This window comes from Schistocerca cancellata, chromosome 5 (genome assembly GCF_023864275.1).
Source record: "Schistocerca cancellata isolate TAMUIC-IGC-003103 chromosome 5, iqSchCanc2.1, whole genome shotgun sequence".
NCBI classification, from domain to species: domain Eukaryota; kingdom Metazoa; phylum Arthropoda; class Insecta; order Orthoptera; family Acrididae; genus Schistocerca; species Schistocerca cancellata.
In genome coordinates this window covers 91466337-91489661 of record NC_064630.1, presented here as the reverse complement: position 1 = coordinate 91489661, position 23325 = coordinate 91466337, and the positions used below count along the sequence as shown (strand labels likewise).

Genomic DNA, 23325 nt, shown 5'->3' with positions numbered 1-23325 from the left:
AATGCCTACGCTCATACACACATGTATTAACAGTGAAGCTTATTTCACATTCATGCTGAAGTAACCATCACTGCGTTGCATTTACACATTAATCTAACAGGCCATCACTGTTTAAGGAAGCTATTTCGTATGTGTTCAAAGAGAGATATTTTCCACTAGTCAGTACAGCTTACACATCAGCTGGGGCTCCACATTAATGCCCGAAAACCTAGCGATAGACAGGCAGGCGATTGTTACTTCTTGTTGCACTTGAAAAAATGGTTTTGTAGACAATAGTCCGAAGGTAACGAGCCACTCATTACCGCCACTATCAACTGGTTCAGTTTTCAGGCAGAAAACGAATAGGGGAACTCGGGATAGAAGGTGATACTTGATGTTTAACAATGTTTGTAAAATAAAAGAGCACAAGAAAACACTTCTTAAAGGTATTAAAAATACTTCTCTGCTATAAGGTAATGTACCTTACCTGAAAGTCGATTAAACCTCTACGTTATATATTTTTTTACATTCCTTCAAAGAAGTCAATGCGTATTTCCCATTGTGCCCTACCCACGGTGGCTGAATGGAATAAAACATTCTTTGTCAAATTATTGCATAGACGTTAAAATTAGGAATTTCATATGAAAACTAAGACAAAGTTGTGTTATGAGCAATTTAGACTAAGGAATATGGTATTGCTGTCAATAAGAAAATGTTTTAATGTCATTTTGAAAAAACGTACAATTATTTGTAATGCATAATACTAAGTGACTGTTACTGTTACTTTATTTAATTCCATCACTCGGGCACCAGCTGTATTTTCTGATTTGCGAACAGACAATATAGGAAGCCTAGTATTAACTACTTTAACCCAATCCGGCCCAGCTAGGCAAGTTTCTCTGTCAAATCTGTGTGGTAAGCCATTTCTTTTTGGTGGTTGATCGGCTAATGCTGGGACAGTGAAATGTTTGGACCTATAAGTCTGCTCTTCGTTAACTTCAGGCATGCGCCAACTTGTCTTTTTGTTCTACAGTGAAAATTTTTAAAATTCCAGTTCTATTTTGTCAACTCTGTAGTTGGGATTGTTCTTAGCCTTACCACCTTTACAACATTGATTTTGGTACGTTAAACTCCTTAGACGCTTTTAAAACTCTGAAACTACCATTTACATTGATTTAAGACCCATTGTTGTTTATCAGTCTTCCTAATGTAAGTTCACACTATCTGGAAAAGCAAGGGAAAATAAGAAATATATAGTTGGAAACCTACTCACATAAAAAAATAGTCCCAATCTGCCCTGTCCCGTTCCGTCTCAAGAGCACATTTCAGGTTAAAAACTTCTGTGGAGCATAATAAGTAATGGATTAATACGTGTTACATAACTAACGTATAGCGAATGGCAAGCGCCTTAAAATTACATGTTATTTAAGAGCGTAAAATGAACCATTAACGGCATATATTGCGTCTAAATTCAACAAAAGTTACAAAAGACTACTGTTAACGCGAAGTAAAATCGTTCTCTTATAAGTCACATTCCAAACCGAGTCAAAATGGCTGTCGCTCCCTCTCTTTCACTCATAGTTACATGCCACTACTACAAGTTGCAGCATTCTGCAGGCTAGGAAACATCACATTCCCATCATGCCTCACTATCCGTTTCTGCCTCGAATTCCCTTATGGCGAGGGCTTGAAGAAACTAGTATCTCGTTATGGAGAAAGCTTGGGAGAAAACGACTCTTACGTGCAAAAGTGTAGTAAATTTGTAGGAAACTAAATGTACCATTAAACACTTTTTCTCTAAGAAATGCATTTTTCTTGCCTTTTGGAATATGTCTTTTATAGGGAAATAGGAATACTGTATTTAAAGGATAATATGGGGCTGTCGTTGGCTCATGGTGCTCGTACACAATATTTGTTGTCACTGAGATAATATGGCAGGTCGGGTCACTGGACAAAATATCGCCGTCGCCTTAGGAGAACACACTGGTTGCTTTGAAGCAGTTCAGATGGTGTAGCACTAAAACCAGTGTACCATCAGACCCTCCGCTGCTGAAGTAATGCATAACAATAAATTGGAGCGTATGTGTCAGTCGGTTGTAAGGAATCAGTGCAGTAGTCCACGTAGAGTCGTGATAGAACGGTAGAAAAAAGCTATCGTACTTGAAAGCACCAACGCCCACCAACTGAATGAAATTGTTCGATTTGTTGGTATATCAACAGGGACGCCCCATCGTGTCTGCATGGTCGACCTCTTCTAGGTTAAGTACGGTGGTCGTAATAAAACGCGCTAACCGACAGGAACTGGAGAGGTTTGGCAAGCGTTGTCAGTGACCATCGCTTTCAAACTCGACAGAAATTGCTGCCAGTAAATGCAGGTCTCTATGAACAAGTATCCGAACAAATAATGCCACGAGAACTGCATACAGTGGAAGTTTGTTGTTAGGTACCTAGTAGGAGGCACATAAAGCTGCACGCCTGTCAAGCGATACAGACATTAGTTGACTGAAGGCAAGTGATCCGATGAGTCATGGTTTTGCTGAGTTCAGATAGTGCAACGCATCCAGTGCAAGAGTGGCCCAATAAGGTGTTCAACCTGCACTGTGTGGAGGGTTTAATTCATACCGGAGGTGATTCTGTGATGTTTAAGCGTGTTTCTCGCTCTGCGGCTTGGGTCTTTTCATTCAGGTTACCGTGAACATGAACCAGAATGTTATCTTTGACTAGGGCTTGCTGTTTCACCTACATCTCAATGATGAGTATTGTAATGGAGTGGCACTCATATCTAAGGGATCAATAAGTTGGTCAGATGTTGTAGCTACGCCCAAAGGTATGAAAGCGGACGTGGAAGTGCAAAGTATTGTACAGGTAGCTGGTGGAGGGTGTCAAGAGCTGGAAGAGCTCGATATTAATTAGCAGGTGGATTGCGGCCCAACGCATGTTTCAAATGCTCAGCGCCAGGCTCACCTGTTGAACACGTAGCGGTGGTAACCCAATGGTTCAGCCAATCTTGCGTGCCAAAAAAATACCAGAGTGACCCGAAAACTCAGAGAATGATTCACAACTCTGGATCGGAACTGTGTTTCGGAGAGGTACCGTGCTGTTGCTCCTGGCTTCATAGTGTTAAGAGCTGTCTGGTATGACTTCTGGACACGACTGGTAGTCACTGAAGGAACACCGACGGCACAACTTTACGTCACGGACATCCTGCATCCTCGTGTGTTCCCTCTTGTGCGACAATATTGTAGTGCCATTTTTCAACAGGACAATGTGCTCGTTTCCTCACCGTACCTGTGCGTATGAAACTGTCTGTGTGATGTTGAGGTTCTCCCCCGGCCAGCAGCATCCCCAGATCTTTTTCTGAAGGGCACAATATTCGCCGTTGACTGTAGAAAGTATTTATTTCGCAACTGAAATTTCAGCCTTTGGGCCATTTTCAAGTGGTACTGTAACAGATTTCTTTTTTCAGCACATGTTAGACTTTAAAATCCTCCGATATGTACACTTGTCGTCGTCAGAACTAAACCTTGTGTACGTGTCGGAGGATTTTAAAGTCTGATATGTGCTGAAGCAAAATCTCTTGCAGTACCACTTGAAAATGTCTCAAGGTTCAAAAATGGCTCTGAGCACTATGGGACTTAACTACCGTGGTCATCAGTCCCCTAGAACGTAGAACTACTTAAACCTAACTAACCTAAGGACATCACACAAATCCATGCCTGAGGCAGGATTCGAACCTGCGACCGTAGCAGTCGCGCGGTTCCAGACTGTAGCGCCTAGAACAGCTCGGCCACTCCGGCCGGCAAAATGTCTCAAGGGCTGAAACTGAAATGTCAACGGTGAACCCCAACCGTGGGAAGTTAATCCCCCGATCTGTCCCCGACAGAGCGCGTCTAGTATCAGCTCTGACGTCAGCTCCATCCCAGTGGCAGTATCCAGGAGATCAAAGTCCAGTTACAACAGTTGTAGATCAGCTTGCCTCAGGAGAGGCTACAACGGCCTCGTCACACCTTTCGCAACCGAATCAGTGAATACCTCCGGACCATAACGGGTTGCAATGTAATACTGATAAGGGGGCTCTTAGTGCCCAGTTTCCTGTAACTCTGCCTCGATACTGCAGTCACTGAAATAACATCACATATCCTATTAACCAGTGAAATTCATAGCTGACCCTGATTGGCTGGTCCAAACATTTGCTGGGCTTCCTGGTCACACACCGCCAAATAAGCAGTTCGTTCCAGGCAGTCAAGAGCGTCGGACGCTCAAGACTTCTCCGTTGGTATTCGCGAGCAGGCGGATATGTTAGGCTATAGTACTGCACAACACTGGTGCGATGTGTATCAGTTATCTTGCTGCAGCGGCGTTGCCATTTCCTACTTGAAAACAATTCGTGACCTACTCCTTTTAGTGCAAATACACTCCTGGAAATTGAAATAACAACACCGTGAATTCATTGTCCCAGGAAGGGGAAACTTTATTGACACATTCCTGGGGTCAGATACATCACATGATCACACTGACAGAACCACAGGCACATAGACACAGGCAACAGAGCATGCACAATGTCGGCACTAGTACAGTGTATATCCACCTTTCGCAGCGATGCAGGCTGCTATTCTCCCATGGAGACGATCGTAGAGATGCTGGATGTTGTCCTGTGGAACGGCTTGCCATGCCATTTCCACCTGGCGCCTCAGTTGGACCAGCGTTCGTGCTGGACGTGCAGACCGCGTGAGACGACGCTTCATCCAGTCCCAAACATGCTCAATGGGGGACAGATCCGGAGATCTTGCTGGCCAGGGTAGTTGACTTACACCTTCTAGAGCACGTTGGGTGGCACGGGATACATGCGGACGTGCATTGTCCTGTTGGAACAGCAAGTTCCCTTGCCGGTCTAGGGATGGTAGAACGATGGGTTCGATGACGGTTTGGATGTACCGTGCACTATTCAGTGTCCCCTCGACGATCACCAGTGGTGTACGGCCAGTGTAGGAGATCGCTCCCCACACCATGATGCCGGGTGTTGGCCCTGTGTGCCTCGGTCGTATGCAGTCCTGATTGTGGCGCTCACCTGCACGGCGCCAAACACGCATACGACCATCATTGGCACCAAGGCAGAAGCGACTCTCATCGCTGAAGACGACACGTCTCCATTCGTCCCTCCATTCACGCCTGTCGCGACACCACTGGAGGCGGGCTGCACGATGTTGAGGCGTGAGCGGAAGACGGCCTAACGGTGTGCGGGACCGTAGCCCAGCTTCATGGAGACGGTTGCGAATGGTCCTCGCCGATACCCCAGGAGCAACAGTGTCCCTAATTTGCTGGGAAGTGGCGGTGCGGTCCCCTACGGCACTGCGTAGGATCCTACGGTCTTGGCGTGCATCCGTGCGTCGCTGCGGTCCGGTCCCAGGTCGACGGGCACGTGCACTTTCCGCCGACCACTGGCGACAACATCGATGTACTGTGGAGACCTCACGCCCCACGTGTTGAGCAATTCGGCGGTACGTCCACTCGGCCTCCCGCATGCCCACTATACGCCCTCGCCCAAAGTCCGTCAACTGCACATACGGTTCACGTCCACGCTGTCGCAGCATGCTACCAGTGTTAAAGACTGCGATGGAGCTCCGTATGCCACGGCAAACTGGCTGACACTGACGGCGGCGGTGCACAAATGCTGCGCAGCTAGCGCCATTCGACGGCCAACACCGCGGTTCCTGGTGTGTCCGCTGTGCCGTGCGTGTGATCATTGCTTGTACAGCCCTCTCGCAGTGTCCGGAGCAAGTATGGTGGGTCTGACACACCGGTGTCAATGTGTTCTTTTTTCCATTTCCAGGAGTGTAATTGTAGCGTAAGATATGAATAGACCTTACGTAAAGCTAATGAAAACGTATTGCAGGTTGGATGTGACACTGAAACTAATACAGTGTTTTCAGTCGGAAGATTGGTCTGATGCAGCTCTCCATGCTGCTCTATCCTGTGCAAGCCTCTACTTCTCCGAATAGTTGCTGTAGCTGCTGCAACCAACATCTTTCTGAACCTGTTAATTGCATTCATTTCTTGATTTTTATCCCCCCCCCCGGTCCACTTAAAACCTATGCCAAACTGGTGATCCCTTGATGTCACAGAATACGTCCTATCAACCGATACTTTCACTTAATCGTGTTGTGCCACATATTTCTTGTCTCCCCAGTTCTATTCAGTACCTCCACATTACTTATGTGATCTAATCATCTAATATTCAGAATTCGTCTGTAGCACAACATTTCAGAAACTTCTATTCTCTTCTTGTCAAAACTGTTTATCGTCTGTGTTTCACTTTCATACACGACTACTCTCTACACGAATTCCTGTGCAAAAGACTTCCTAACACTTAAATCTACTTTCGATATCAACGAATTTCTCTTCTTCCGAAACGCTCTTCTTCCATTGTGACTCCACAATTTATATCCTCTCTAGTCCAGTCGTCATAAGTTATTTTTCTGCCCAAACAACAAAACATCTACTATTATAAGTGTCTCATTTCCCAATCTATTTCCCTTTCCATGACCTGATTTAATTCGACTACATTCCATTATTCTTGTTTTGCCGTCTTTTATGGTGTTAATGTTATATTCTCAAGTCAAGACGCTGACCATTCGTTCAACTGCTCTTCCGAGTTCTTTTCTGTTTGACGACTTGCAAAATGATTTAAATAAGATATCTGTATGGTGCGAAAAGTGGCAATTGACCCTGAATAAGGAAAATGATGAAGTTATTCACATGAGTACTAAAAGAAATCAGTTAAATTTCGATTACGGGATAAGTCACACAAATCTGAAGGCTGTAATTCAACTAAATACTTAGGGATTAGAATTACAAATAACCTAAATTGGGACGATCACATAGATAATATTGTGGGTAGAGCAAACCAAAGACTGCGATTCACTGGCAGAACACTTAGAAGGTGCAACAGGTCTACTAAAGAGACTGCTTACACTACTCTTGTCCATCCTATTTTGGAGTATTGCTGTGCGGTGTGGGATCCGCATCATGAGGGACTGACTGATGACATCGAAAAAGTACAAAGAAGGGCAGCTCGTTTTGTATTATCGCGAAATAGGGGAGTTATTGTCACAGACATGATACGTGAATTGGAGTGGCAATCATTAAAACAAAGGCGTATTTCTTTGCGACGTGGTCTTCTCATGGAATTTCGATCACCAGTTTTCTCCTCCGATTGCGAAAACATTCTGTTGGCACCCGCATACATAGGGAGGGATTAACATCACGATAAAATAAGAGAAATAAGGGCTCGCACAGAAAAATTTAAGAGCTCGTTTTTCCCGCGTGCTGTTCGAGAGTGGAACGGTAGAGATACAGGTGGTTCGTTGAACCCTCTGCCAGGCACTTTATTGTGAATAGCAGAATAATCACGTAGATGTAGATGATGTACATTATGTCATCAGCAAAAGTCAAAGCTTTTATTTCTTCCCCTGGACTTTAATTCCTACTCCAAATTCTTGTTTGGTTTATCGCTTTCTCAATGTGCAGATTGAATAACATCAGGGATTATATCCCTGTCTCATTCCCTTCTCAACCACTGCTTCCCTCTCATGCTCCTCGACTCTTATAACTGCTGTCTGGTCCCTGTACAAGTCGTAAATAACCTTTCGCTCCCTGTATTTCTGTTAGCTTCACAATTTCAAAGACAGTATTCCAGTCAACACTGTCAAAAGCTTTGTCAATGCGTACAAATGCTAACTTCTAAGAGAAGTCATAGGTGAGTACTTCCTTGCGTGTTCCTACATTTCTCCGGAAGCCAAAATGATCCTCCCTGAGGCCGGCTTCTGCCAGTTTTTCCATTTTGCAACCATGTTTTATTAAGTGATAGTTCGGTAACAGATACACCTGTCATACCTGTTTACTTTGGAATTGCAATTATGACGTTCTTCTTAAAGCCTGTGAGTATTTCACCTATGTCATACACAGATGGGAGAGTTTTGCCATGGATGGCTCCACCAAGGCTATCAGCAATTTTGGCTGAATGTCGTCTACCCCCGGTGCCTTGTTTCGACTTCGTCTATCAGTGCTCTGATATATTCTTCTCGCGGTATCATATCTTCCGTCTCATCTTCATCTACGCTTTCTTCTGTTGATATAATATTCCTTTCAAGTTTATTTACCTCGTATAGAATCTCTGTATACTCCTTCCACCTTACAGCTTTCCTTTCGTTGCTTTGTTTGGTTTCCCGCCAGAGATCTTGATATTAATGCAAGTGCTTCTCTTTCCTCCAAAGGCTTCTTTAATTTTCCTGTAGGCGGTATCTATGTTTCCCTTTCGACTGCTTCATTGGCTGCATTTTTGTATTTTCTCCTTTCATGAACAAAATTCGGACTCTCCTGTGATATCCAAGGATTTGTAATGGGCCTCGCCTTTGTACCTCTCCTATCGTCACTGTTTCATCTCTTAAAGCCACCCATTCGTTTTCTGTTGCAGTCATTTCTCCTGTTATAGACAGTCGTTGCTAATGTTTCCTCTGAAACTTTGAATAAACTCTCGTTGTTTCAAATTGTGCCGGTTGACGTATCCTTGATTTCCTATCAGTTTTTTCAATTTATTCAGTTTTAATCTACTGCTCATAACGAATAAACTGTGGCCAGAGTCAAAATATGCTCCTGGAAATGTCTTACAGTTTAAAATATGGTTCCCAAACCTCTGTCTTGTCATTACATAATTAGTCTGAAAACTTTCCGTGTCTGCAGGTCTCTTCCACGTATATAATCTTCTTTCATGATTCATAAACCAAGTGTTAGGGATGATTAAATTATGCTTTGTGTAAAATTCTACTAGGGAGCTCCTCCTACACTCTTTTCCCCAGCCCGTACTGACCTATATTTTTCCTTCTCTTCCTTTTCCTACTATCGAATTCCAATCCCCCATCACAATAAAATTTTCCGTTTTCTTAACTACTTGAATAATTTCTTTTTTATCATAATAAATTTCTTCAATCTCTTCATCATTTGAGGAGCAAATTGCCATATCTCTCTTGGGTACTGTAATTTGTTCATAGTGCTATTCTTAGTAACTTATACGCATTTCTATTTTCTTCCACGTTCAGACCCTTAGAACGCCTGTCTTGTTTTTCCTGATGACGACATCCTCCTGAGTAGTACCCACCCGGAGATCCGAATAGGAGACCATTTTACCTCCGGAATATTTTACTCAAGAGGATGTCATCATCATACAGTAGAGGTGCATCTGCTAAGAAAAAGTTACGGCTATTTTTTCGCCTTGCTTTCATCCGTTGATGTTACAACGCCAGATCAGTCGAACATCCAGACTGTTGCCCCTACAGCTACTGGATAACATGGTGCCCCTCTTCAAATGACTGACATCCCAACAGACACTCCTCCGTTGTGGGTGCACCTACGGTACGGCTACCTGTATCGCTGAGGCACATATCTACCTGTTACGTTACGCGTTAGGGCACGGAGATGGTGGTATAGTTGATTGAGCAGTACAAAGTAGATCTCAGTTTGCTGGTTTTCTCAGGTTAGGGAATCCGCACAGGCAAGCACGAAAGGAGACAGCATTTTAAAACCCTAATACATACATATTGTACAATTACAGTATGTTGTAAACGCCACAGTCTTCGAAGATGACAATAACTGTATTTACAGGTCTGCAAGACATACGTTTCTGATTTGAGGAACACGCAGGTATCCTATCGCACCTCCACTGTCCTTCAAAATGGCGCAATCTTAATCTCACAGAAAATACTGCGGTGTATTTCGAACAGCAGGTGACACGTGGCGACGAAAATGAGTGAAGTTAGGAGCCCATGGGATCTCATGATAAATGAGACTTCAACTGGATGTGGCTGACATGAAGAAACTTGCGGACTCGAATTGAACGCATTAATAAGGGTAGAGTCGATGTTACACGGTATTAGCGTGGTGCCTCATGGTGGTCAGTGTGAGCATAGTGGATTGGCCACCCACTGTTCACTTGCGTGGTAGAAACCAATTATCGATATGTTTAATGGGAGCATGAAACGGTAAGTACTTTATTTAAAAATCCAGTTTCTTCGAAATTTGAAAATTGCATCATAGTAAACTTTTAACGTTACAATTTTAAAACTAGTATCAGGTGGTTACAAAACATTCTGTAGAGGTTTTCACGAAGCTAACTCTGTTGCTTTTAAAAAGTAAAAACCAATTTCGTGCCTGAAGCTATAAAAGTGAGTTAAGAAGTTATCTTAGTATATAAGACAAAAAGATTAAATGAGTAATAATGGAACTGTACCAACTTACACTATGATATTGGAATTCGACAAAGGTACAGAAATAATAAAGAGGCAGTCCAGAGGCTACTACCTAACCTTGGTTCCGTCGTGAAAATTCTGAAGGTTAAGGTTCAAAAGTCGTCTGGCTGAGAAGAGTACAGATTCACCTACAGAAACATTGGGGTAGTTGTAGGTCTTCAACTACCAACTACATAAGTAATTTTGTAATAATGAAAGGGTGTTGGATGCGCAGCGCTGCCGACCCTGGAAGCAACTTCGGAACGATTATTTCCTTCGCCGTCCTCATAACTAGCCATTGATTACGGCTCCTGGTCATCGGTGGTAGTCATTCATAGAACTCTGAGGGCACAACGGTTCGTCACGGACATTCTGTGTGCCTTTGTGTTACATATCGTGCGGCAATTTCGTGGTTCCATTTTCCAGCAGCACATGTGCTTATGAATTGCCTGTGTGGTGGTGACGTGCCAGCACTTTCCCCGTTCCGTCCTTGACAGAACACATGTAGGATCGGCTGGGACGTCAGCTCCGTCCCAATGCCAGTATTCCGAATGTGAATGACAAGTTACATGGGCGTCTTCACTGAGGAAGTGTGTCGATCACTGTCAGTCATGCGGAGATGTGTTACGTTCTAATACGGAATTTGTCGTGAGTCTGTCTACCCGTCTCAGCTTGAGACTCGGACAATGTTAATGATGACTGGCATGATTTTTTCGATCGAATGATATAACTCGTGTAAGTTGTGAATATGTGTAAAAGTGATCTTACTTGGTTTCATGATATAACTGGAAACTGAGTGTTTCGTTTTTGATTTTCTGTTTCGTGTGCCGTCAGCTGTATTGTAGAAAACAATGTGCCAGGCATCGGAGATTATTCTCCAGTTTTGAGGAGAGGAAGCAACTTTACATAATTAGGAAAAGAAGATTAGAAATCGTTTCTGGACTGTGCCAAGTGCTGAATATGGTAGTACAAGCTTTGAAGATTTTCCAAACTACACTACTGGCCATTAAAATTGCTACACCAAGAAGAAATGCAGATGATAACGGGTATTCATTGGACAAAAATATTATACTAGAACTGACACGTGATAACATTTTCACGCAATTTGCATGCCTAGATCCTGAGAAATCCCAGAACAACCACCTCTGGCCGTAATAACGGCCTTGATACGCCTGGGCATTGAGTCAAACAGAGCTTGGATGGCAAGTACAGGTACAGCTGCCCGTGCAGCTTCAACACGATACCACAGTTCAACAAGAGTAGTGACTGGCGTATTGTGACGAGCCAGTGAGAGATCTGGAGAATGTGCTGGCCAGGGTAGCGGTCGAACATGTTCTGTATCCAGAAAGGCCCATACAGGATATGCAACATGCGGTCGTGCATTATGCTGCTGAAATGTAGTGTTTCGCAGGGATCGAATGAAGGGTAGAGCCACGGGTCGTAACACATCTGAAATGTAACGTCCACTGTTCAAATTGCCGTCAATGCGTACAAGAGGTGACCGCGACGTGTAACCAATGGCACCCCATACCATCACGCTGGGTGATAAGCCAATACGGCGATGACGAATACACGCTTCCAATGTGCGTTCACCGCGATGTCGCCAAACACGGATGCGACCATCATGATGCTATAAACAGAACCTGGATTCATCCGAAAAAATGACGTTTTGCCATTCGTGCACCCAGGTTCGTCGTTGAGTACACCATCGCAGGCGCTCCTGTCTGTGATGCAGCGTCAAGGATATCCGTATCCATGGTCTCTGAGCTGATAGTCCATGCTGCTGCAAACGTCGTCGAACTGTTCGTGCAGATAGTTGTTTTGCAAACGTTCCCATCTGTTGACTCAGGGATCGAGACGTGGCTGCACGATCCGTTATAGCCATGCGGATAAGATGCCTGTCGTCTCGACTGCTAGTGATACGAGGTCTTTGGGATCCAGCACGGCGTTCCGTATTACCCTCCTGAACCCACTGATTGCATATTCTGCTAACAGCCATTGGATCTCGACTAACGCAAGCAGCAGTGTCGCGATACGATAAACCGCAATCGCGATAGGCTACAATCCGACCTTTATCAAAGTCGGAAACGTGATGGCACACATTTCTCCTCCTTACACGAGGAATCACAGCAACGTTTCACCAGACAACGCCGGTCAACTGCTGTTTGTGTATGAGAAATCGGTTGGAAACTTTCGTCAGCACGTTGTAGGTGTCATCACCGGCGCCAACCTTGTGTGAATGCTCTGAAAAGCTAATCATTTGAATATGACAGCATCTTCTTCCTGTCGGTTAAATTTCGCGTCTGTAGCATGTCATCGTCGTGGTGTAGCATTTTAATGGCCAGTAGTGTATTTCCTTTGCGTGTTATGTTTTGTCAGAATGTACTGATCAGTTAAACGATAGTAGACTTTTTTTATCGTCGTGGTTTCCCTCTGCCTTATTCATAGAGAGAACATTTTAATTCAGACGACAGGTCGCCATTCAGGTTGCCAAAACTGAAGACGATGAGCAGTCCTCACTCCACCGCTTTCTGGCTTTTCGTACAAATAGTATCCAGGTACTTATTATAAAAAAATCGCACAAGACTACAAGGCGTTTGACCTTACAAGATTAACAGGAACAGGTGATATTCTCTGCCGGCGCTACACACGCTGACCACTGACCTGTACTCCGGCGACGGGCAGGCCTGGGCCACGCACAGCAGCACGGCGCCCTCGTCCTGCGCCACCTGCACGCTGCTCGTGTGCTCCACGATGGCCGGCGACACCAGGCCGCGGTGCTCTGCAACACCACAGGTGGCTCTGTGTCAACACTGAGGCTTACACTGCGTCTGAGTACGTGATATGCGCTGCCTGATACAAAAGTGAAGCACCCAGAAGGCGTGGTCGGTTCCAATGTAACTTCGTATATGCACACTGCATCGGCGGGTATGTGAATGATTGAATGATAACATCTCCAATTCTGCAACTTCCTGGCAGATTAAAACTGTAAACTGGACCAAGACCCGAACTCGGGACCTTTGCCTTTCTACATCTACACCTACATTTATACTCCATAAGCCACTCAACGGTGAGTGACGGAGGGCACTTTACATGCCACTGTCATTACCTCCCTTTTCTGTTCCAGTCGCGTATGGTTCGCGGGAAGAACGACTGTCTGAAAGCCTCCGTGCGCGCTCGAATCTCTCTAAATTTTACATTCGTGATCTCCTCGGGAGGTATAAGTAGGGGGAAGCAATATATTCGATACCTCATCCAGAAACGCACCCTCTCGAATCCTGACGAGCAAGCTACACCGCGATGCAGACCGCCTCCCTTGCAGAGTCTGCCACTTGAGTTTGCTAAACATCTCCGTAACGCTATCACGGTTACCAAATAACACTGTGACGAAACGCGCCGCTCTTCTTTGGATCTTCTCTATGTCCTCTGTCAACCCGATCTGGTACGGATCCCACACTGATGAGCAATACTCAAGTATAGGTCGAACGAGTGTTTTGTAAGCCACCTCCTTTGTTGATGGACTACATTTTCTAAGGGCTCTCCCAATGAATCTCAACCTGGTACCTGCCTGACCAACAATTAATTTTACATGATCATTCCACTTCAAAACGTTCCGCACGCATACTCCCAGATATTTTACAGAAGTAACTGCTACCAGTGTTTGTTCCGCTATCGTATAATCATACAATAAAGGATCCTTCTTTCTATGTATTCGCAGTACATTACATTTGTCTATGTTAAGGGTCAGTTGCCACTCCCTGCACCAAGTGCCTATCCGCTGCAGATCTTCTTGCATTTCGCTACAATTTTCTAATGCTGCAACTTCTCTGTATACTACAGTATCATCCGCGATAAGCCGCATGGAACTTCCGACACTATCTACTAGGTCATTTATATATATTGTGAAAAGCAATAGTCTCATAACACTCCCCTGTGGCACGCCAGAGGTTACTTTAACGTCTGTAGACGTCTCTCCATTGATAACAACATGCTGTGTTCTGTTTGCTAAAAACTCTTCAATCCAGCCACACAGCTGGTCTGATATTCCGTAGGCTCTTACTTTGTTTATCAGGCGACAGTGCGGAACTGTATCGAACGCCTTCCGGAAGTCAAGGAAAATAGCATCTACCTGGGAGCCTGTATCTAATATTTTCTGGGTCTCATGAACAAATAAAGCGAGTTGGGTCTCACACGATCGCTGTTTCCGGAATCCATATTGATTCCTACAGAGTAGATTCTGGGTTTCCAAAAACGACATGATACTCGAGCAAAAAACTTGTTCTAAAATTCTACAACAGATCGACGTCAAGGATATAGGTCTATAGTTTTGCGCATCTGCTCGACGACCCTTCTTGAAGATTGGGACTACCTGTGCTCTTTTGCAATCATTTGGAACCTTCCGCTCCTCTAGAGACTTGCGGTACACGGCTGTTACAAGGGGGGCAAGTTCTTTCGCGTACTCTGTGCACAATCGAATTGGTATCCCGACAGGTCCAGTGGACTTTCCTCTGTTGAGTGATTCCATTTGCTTTTCTATTCCTTGGACATTTATTTCGATGTCAGCCATTTTTTCGTTTGTGCGAGGATTTAGAGAAGGAACTGCAGTGCAGTCTTCCTCTGTGAAATAGCTTTGTAAAGGTGTTTAGTATTTCAGCTTTACGCGTGTCATCCTCTGTTTCAATGCCATCATCATCCCGGAGTGTCTGTATATGCTGTTTCGAGCCACTTACTGATTTAACGTAAGACCAAAACTTCCTAGGATTTTCTGTCAAGTCGGTACATAGAATTTTAATTTCGAATTTACTGAACGCTTCACGCATAGCCCTCCTTACGCTAACTTTGACATCGTTTAGCTTCTGTTTGTCTGAGAGGTTTTGGCTGCGTTTAAACTTGGAGTGAAGCTCTCTTTGCTTTCGCAGTAGTTTCCTAAGATTAGATTAGATTAGATTAAAACTAGTTCCATGGATCATGAATACGATATTTCGTAATGTTGTGGAACGAGTCAAATTTTCCAATACATGACATAATTAAGTTAATTTAACAACATACTTAAGTTAATATAACAACTTTTTCATTTTCTTGTGTTTTTTTATTTTTTTAATATATTTTTTTTAATTTATATCTAAAAATTTTTCTATGGAGTAAAAGGAGTTGTCATTCAGAAATTCTTTTAATTTCTTCTTAAATGCTTGTTGGTTATCTGTCAGACTTTTGATACTATTTGGTAAGTGACCAAAGACTTTAGTGCCAGTATAATTCACCCCTTTCTGGGCCAAAGTTAGATTTAATCTTGAATAGTGAAGTTCATCCTTTCTCCTAGTATTGTAGTTATGCACACTGCTATTACTTTTGAATTGGGTTTGGTTGTTAATAACAAATTTCATAAGAGAGTATATATACTGAGAAGCTACTGTGAATATCCCTAGATCCTTAAATAAATGTCTGCAGGATGATCTTGGGTGGACTCCAGCTATTATTCTGATTACACGCTTTTGTGCAATAAATACTTTATTCCTCAGTGATGAATTACCCCAAAATATGATGCCATATGAAAGCAACGAGTGAAAATAGGCGTAGTAAGCTAATTTACTAAGATGTTTATCACCAAAATTTGCAATGACCCTTATTGCATAAGTAGCTGAACTCGAACGTTTCAGCAGATCGTCAATGTGTTTCTTCCAATTTAATCTCTCATTAATGGACACACCTAAAAATTTGGAATATTCTACCTTAGCTATATGCTTCTGATTAAGGTCTATATTTATTAATGGCGTCATACCATTCACTGTACGGAACTGTATGTACTGTGTCTTATCAAAATTTAGTGAGGGTCCATTTACAAGGAACCACTTAGTAATTTTCTGAAAGACAGTATTGACAATTTCATTAGTTAATTCTTGTTTGTCAGGTGTGATTACTATACTTGTATCATCAGCAAAGAGAACTAACTTTGCCTCTTCATGAATATAGAATGGCAAGTCATTAATATATATTAAGAACAACAAAGGACCCAAGACTGACCCTTGTGGAACCCCATTCTTGATAGTTCCCCAGTTTGAGGAATGTGCTGATCTTTGCATATTATGAGAACTACTTATTTCAACTTTCTGCACTCTTCCAGTTAGGTACAAATTAAACCATTTGTGCACTGTCCCACTCATGCCACAATACTTGAGCTTGTCTAGCAGAATTTCATGATTTACACAATCAAAAGCCTTTGAGAGATCACAAAAAATCCCAATGGGTGGTGTTCGGTTATTCAGATCATTCAAAATTTGATTGGTGAAAGCATATATGGCATTTTCTGTTGAAAAACCTTTCTGGAAACCAAATTGACATTTTCTTAGTACTTCATTGTTATAGATATGTGAAGCTACTCTTGAATACATTACTTTCTCAAAAATTTTGGATAAAGCTGTTAGAAGGGAGACTGGATGGTAATTGTTGACATCAGATCTATCCCCCTTTTTATGCAAAGGTATAACAATAGCATATTTCAGTCTATCAGGGAAAATGCCCTATTCCAGAGAGCTATTACACAGGTGGCTGAGAATCTTACTTATCTGTTGAGAACAAGCTTTTAGTATTTTGCTGGAAATGCCATCAATTCCATGTGAGTTTTTGCTTTTAAGCAAGTTTATTATTTTCCTAATTACAGAGGGAGAAGTGGGTGAGATTTCAATTGTATCAAATTGCATAGGTATGGCCTCTTCCATTAACAGCCTAGCATCTTCTAATGAACACCTGGATCCTACTATATCCACAACATTTAGAAAATAATTATTAAAAATATTTTCAACTTCTGACTTTTTGTTCGTAAAGTTTTCATTCAATTTGATGGTAATACTGTCTTCCTGTGCTCTTGGTTGACCTGTTTCTCTTTTAATAATATTCCAAATTGTTTTAATTTTATTATCAGAGTTGCTGATTTCAGACATGATACACATACTTCTGGATTTTTTAATAACTTTTCTTAATATAACACAGTAGTTTTTATAATGTTTGATAGTTTCTGGGTCACTACTCTTTCTTGCTGTCAGATACAGTTCCCTTTTCCGGTTACAAGATATTTTTATACCCTTAGTAAGCCATGGTTTGTTACAAGGTTTCTTACGAGTATATTTAACTATTTTCTTGGGGAAGCAGTTTTCAACTTTGTTGATGAGCCACAGTGGGTTTTTCCCGTCCCTCACAGTTTCGCGGGCAAGTGCTCTTGAAAGGTCTCTGTTGGATTCCTTTCATGTTAATTTCTTAAATCTGTTGTCATCTATGGGATAAATTCCTCTGCTAAATTTACTGTGGTGTTTCTGACTCTATCTGGGAGGAGACTGAGCAGTGCTACACGTTACTTTTCCTCATAAACAAGAACGATCTGTCACACTACTACACTTTCAAACACATTTTATATGTAATTCATGTCACACAGTGTCATATGGAACCTACATGCGCTTTTTTTGTATAGTGTATATAATAAGAAACTGTCATTTCCCTTCCCTTCTGTGTGAAAGGATGAATGAGCAAATGTATTTCTAGTTGCATGCTTGATGGTAGCAGACAAGGCTGTCTGCTAGAGAACAGTAGGACCAACGTCGGAACAGGTAGCTACGCTTTCTAAAAGCAAAGAGGTTTCTAATCTTAGTATGGTCCTGTCCGTCCCTTGTCACGTTGGTATAGGAAGCTGTCTCTCTGGTCACTTCCGTTTGTATCTGTGAAGCAACCTCGGTAGGGGCCCAGGTCAGTCTGCCTGCGGCGAGCGTCTGAAATGGTAAGATCTCCGGCTAAGCGCGTCTCTGCTAAGTCCGTAGGACAATGGATTTCTTAAGTTCAGCCTAACGGAAAATTTAGTCACTTATATTTCAGGTTTAGATCTAAAATATCTTCTGTTATCTTAAATTGAAACGCAGTGTAATTCGAGTGTGAAGTTCAGAATATCTTCCAGTAGTTGCTTAGTCACTACTTTGTCAGTAAAGTGGAACGACGTGTGGATGATCCGTAACTCTAACTAAGATCATCAATCTTAAATGCGAATGTGCGTGAGATTATAACGTCTGGTCTTGACAATATTTTTCAATATAGCAACTTTTCTTTATGTTCAACCCACGTGGGGTGTACTTTGTGAGACCAGTACCACATGCTTATACAATTGTTTGACCCATCAGGTTAAGAGTAAGACGGTAGTAACCAGTTCGAGGTTTTTATTTTCTAATTTGCGTTTCGATGTAATTTACTTTAATTATCAAAATTATTGTGGAGTTACACTCTTTGTGTAAACCAAGTTGACCATATGAAGCATGTGGTGTAATCATCAAAGTAGCCCTCAGCTATTCTTTTCGGGAAGATTTCACAGAGAGTTAGTATGAATTTAGTATACCAGTGTGTGGTAATTTCATGATGAACGTAACTTCTTTGGGTGAAAACTGAATCGGTTGGTTGTGGTTAATTTCCTCTTGCATATGTTTCAACTTTCTTCGTGTGTTATTTTATGAATGCAGTGTTTTATGCAGTCTCCCAATCTTGGCTCCATATTTGACGTGTTCGTAAGATCACAAACACACATTTTCACAATCCTAAATAAGGCACCAGTTTAGTTATGACTCAGGTTTAATATGCTTAAATTTTAACGGAATAATGATCAATGTTAAAATAAATGTCCAAATATAAACTGATATATTTCTTTTTATTTAAATTCAAGGGTGAGTCACCTAACATTACCGCTGGATATATTTCGTAAACCACATCAAATACTGACGAATCGATTCCACAGACCGAACGTGAGGAGAGGGGCTAGTGTAATTGGTTAATACAAACCATAAAAAAATGCACGGAAGTATGTTTTTTAACATAAACCTACGTTTTTTTAAATTGAACCCCGTTAGTTTTGTTAGCACATCTGGACATATAAACAAATACGTAATCAGTGCCGTTTGTTGCATTGTAAAATGTTAATTACATCCGGAGATATTGTAACCTACAGTTGACGCTTGAGTACCACTCCTCCGCTGTTCGATCGTGTGTATCGGAGAGCACCGAATTCGTAGGGATCCAAAGGGAACGGTGATGGACCTTAGGTACAGAAGAGAGTGGAACAGCACATTACGTCCACATGCTAACACCTTTTTAATGGTCTTTTTCACTGACGCACATGTATATTACCATGAGGGGTGAGGTACACGTACACACGTGGTTTCCGTTTTCAGTTACGGAGTGGAATAGAGTGTGTCCCGACATGTCAGGCCAATAGATGTTCAATGTGGTGGCCATCATTTGCTGCACACAATTGCAATCTCTGGCGTAATGAATGTCGTACACGCCGCAGTACATCTGGTGTAATGTCGCCGCAGGATGCCACAATACGTTGTTTCATATCCTCTGGGGTTGTAGGCACATCACGGTACACATTCTCCTTTAACGTACCCCACAGAAAGAAGTCCCTGCAGATGCTGCTCGCTGACCGTGGCCCGTATTTGTTACAACACTCAACTGAACGTCGGAGGTTTCAAGCGTCAACTTTATGTTACAATATCTCCGGATGTAATTAACATTTTACAATGCAACAAACGGCCTGATTACGTATTTGTTTATATGTTCAGATGTGCTAACAAAACTAACGTAGTTCCATTTAAAAAAACGTAGGTTTGTGTTAAAAAACATACTTCCGTGCATTTTTGTATGGTTTGTATTAAACAATTACATTAGCCCCTCTCCTCACGTTCGGTCTGTGGAATCGGTTCGTCAGTATTTGATGTGGTTTACGAAATATATTCAGCGGTAACGTTAGGTGACTCACCCTGTATATATCACCGGTTGTCTTAAGATGACTATTAAAAGATTATAATTAATGTTAGTCTGGTTGGGAATTTGGTAAGCTAGACTGGATACCTGGTGAAACAGTTGCTCAGTAAAGCAAGGTTAACTTCCCCAGATAGCTCACAGCTTTTAACCCGGTTTTATTGTCTTGAATATCAGCACCGCTTTCAGAACCACTTAATGCGTCAACATTAAACTCTATCTTCGTAAAGCACTTGCCCGCGAAAGGCAAAGGTGTCGAGTTCGAGTCTCGGTCCGGCACACAGTTTTAATCCGCCTGGAAGTTTCATATCAGCGCACACTCCGCTGAAGAGTGATAATCTCATTCTGGAAACTTTCAGTTCTCTTTGGCAGGTAGAACGGTCACCAAGTGCATTAGCGTCGTTCGTGTCTACTGTTGGTAAAAGGTCTGGTAGGGTGTATAAGGAGCGTCAACAGAGTCAGGTGTTGAGTGATCGTTATGAAGGGCACAGAGAGGCCATAGAGTGGCCGTGTAATCGCGCGAGACAGCTTGATCAGTACCTGACAGTTTGAAAGCAGTCTTATTGTCGGTCTCCATTTGGCCTGCTGGTCGAGTCGCGCAATATTCAGACTTTTGGGGCATTAGTATGTGGCTGCCGCCCTTTGTTTGACTGCATGGGAACCTGAGTACAGGCATACTCCTCATCAAAGTCTGCAAGATCCATGAGCTATTTTATATTAACGTGACAAACCCTAATTCTAGGGCTATATTTTATTTTTGACACATGGATCTATGCCGACAATTGTAAAAACGGCGATGGTACATTAGTCTTCACTAATGAAAATTGTTACCTTCTGAAGAAGACAAATTTATATTTGTCGAAACCTAGGTAAAGAATTTCTCTGCCCTTTGCAACTGGTCGGCTGTTTATAATTTTTTACGTGAAACCGATGCTGTTGTGGAACTATGTTAAAAATACAACTCAAAATGTTTGCGTCCATGGCCAGGAACCATGGACTGCTGATGAATGGCATCGCGCTGTGTTCAGTGATGAATCGCATTTCTGCATTACTTTGGATGAACATCGTCTACAAGTATGTAGGCGTACTGTGAAGAAGTGCCACTCTTGCAGTATTTTGCAGTATTTTGGAGAGGCACAATAGTATTACTCACGGCGTCAAGGTGTGGGGCTCCTGATCATGGCTGCTAGCCATTATAGGAATTCCGAGTACACAGCGGTATATTACGGGCATCCTTTGTCCCCACTTGTTACGGACATCCTGTGTCCACATGTTAGCTCTCGTAGTGCCGTTGTTCAACAGCTGAATGATCGTACACTCATGACACATGTGCCTGTGTACTATCTGCGTGATACCGAGATGCCATTATTAGCTGCAGACCTGCCCCCGATAGACCACGTGTAGGCTATTTTCGGACGTCAGCTCAGTCCCAGTGCTACAGGATATCAAGGACCAGTTACAACATTTGTTGGCCAACTTGCCTCCGGAGAGGACATTACAACTTTGTGACATCATTCGCAACCCTACCCAAAAATGTATCCAGGCAAGACGCGGTCTAATTTCATGTTGGTGAATTGGCCCACACTGCTAAGATCTTTGTGAATTTGGTTCAATGTTATAATTACTGAAATAACATCATGTACCATCCCAACCGGTTACGTTTCATTGCGTTTCCTTCTCCCCTTGTGGGTGCGTCACTTTTTTGTCAGGCTGTGTGCATTCACTGAAGCGACAAGCAGGGAAATGGTGTGCCGCGCCTTTTCTTGGTACAGCTCACAGTTCACTTCATCACTGGCAATATCACCAGTCTACATGATGTCAGATGATTGGAAGCAAACGTTTGTTCTTACATGCCTTTTTTATGTTTATTTCAAAATTGCTCTTTGTTTTCTTACGTCACATACACTTTTATCATAATGGAAGGAAGTACATTTGAGGCTATGGGAAATTTATTAGGAGAGCAAGCTGAGTACCAAAAATGAGATGCTTTCTATGTGAGTGAGTTAGTTGCGCAAAGCAAAAGTACGAGAGTTTGAAAGTTCGGTGAAATCAGAGACATTCTGTGCCTAGGACTAAAAATATTCCGACCAGCGCTACGTTATCAGATTGGGTTTGATAAAGCAGCTTCTAAGGAATCTTCCACAAGATAGATGCTACTCTAAGTACCTTTCTATGAAATTTCCCTTCATCATTCAGCAAAGTTTGAAAGCTAAAATTTTTCTAGGTCCTCAAATTCACAAACCAACGAAAGAGCACGGATTTGAGGATACAATGAATGCTAGACAAAATCATTCATGGACTTCCTTCACGTCTGTTACTGAGAACTTTATCGACAAATATAAGAACGCTAAAATATAAGAACGCTAAAGTATAAGACTGCTATCAAAACCATTTTGGAAAATTTCAAGAGGCTATGTTCAGACATGAGTATTGGGAACCTCTTCCTAAACTCAAATATTGATTACTTCCTTGAAAATCTGGATTGTTGTAGTGAATAGCAAGGAGAAAAATTCCATCATGAGATTAGGGAAATGGAGAGGAGATAACAAGAGAGATGGAATTAAAATATAGTATCCAACTATTGTCGGATGTTGAAGAAAGACGGTACAGATGAAGTTTCTGCTAGGAAATCAAAAAATTACTTTGGCATAAAGACAAGTATTTTAATGTGTGACAGTTGCTGTGTAACATCGGCGCACACAGTATGAAAAAAGCTGCTTCTCTGATGATTATGTTTTAACAGGAGAACAGTAGCAAATCATATTTTTAGAAAAGTGCGCAGATGTCCTGTCAGGTTCTTATTACGAGCTCTGCAGTTGTTCCTCTTTGCCATGGAAATGTCTATCTAACGGAACTATAAGAAATATTAATGAAAAGGAATCAAGAAAACCCGGGGAGCGCTTTGTTCCGACAGACTGGCAGATAACAGAGCCCAATAAATGCTCTTCGGAAAGCGTGCATAATAAATGCACTCCCGGACGAGGCTCGGAAACGGAAAATAAGGAAGACCCTATCTGAAAGGTCGCCTATTAAAAATTCACTGCCGAGTCGGTACCTTTCGGTACGATTTTTTCATCCACTCTCACACAGAATTACGACGTCGCTCGGATTCTTTTGAGTGCAAGATGTTGGCGTTTACACAATTCAGGTCGGAGAATAGCTGTTTTTTTATCTCTTTACCACTGTGAAATGATCTGACAAGGAATTTAAGGACCATCTGCTGCAGTGTAGGTTTACCTTTGACGGAAAAACTTATTGAATAATTCTGGCTATCATT

At 42.4% G+C, this 23325-nt stretch overlaps 1 protein-coding gene across 1 annotated transcript in view; it reads right to left on the bottom strand.

Annotated features, from left to right (window-relative positions):
* Positions 1–23325, bottom strand: part of LOC126188379 (Down syndrome cell adhesion molecule-like protein Dscam2) — a 797799-nt gene that overhangs the window by 315681 nt on the left and 458793 nt on the right. The window contains exon 4 of the mRNA XM_049929978.1: positions 12924–13041. Coding sequence (XP_049785935.1) covers positions 12924–13041 — 118 coding nt within the window. The remainder of the gene's footprint in view (positions 1–12923; positions 13042–23325) is intronic.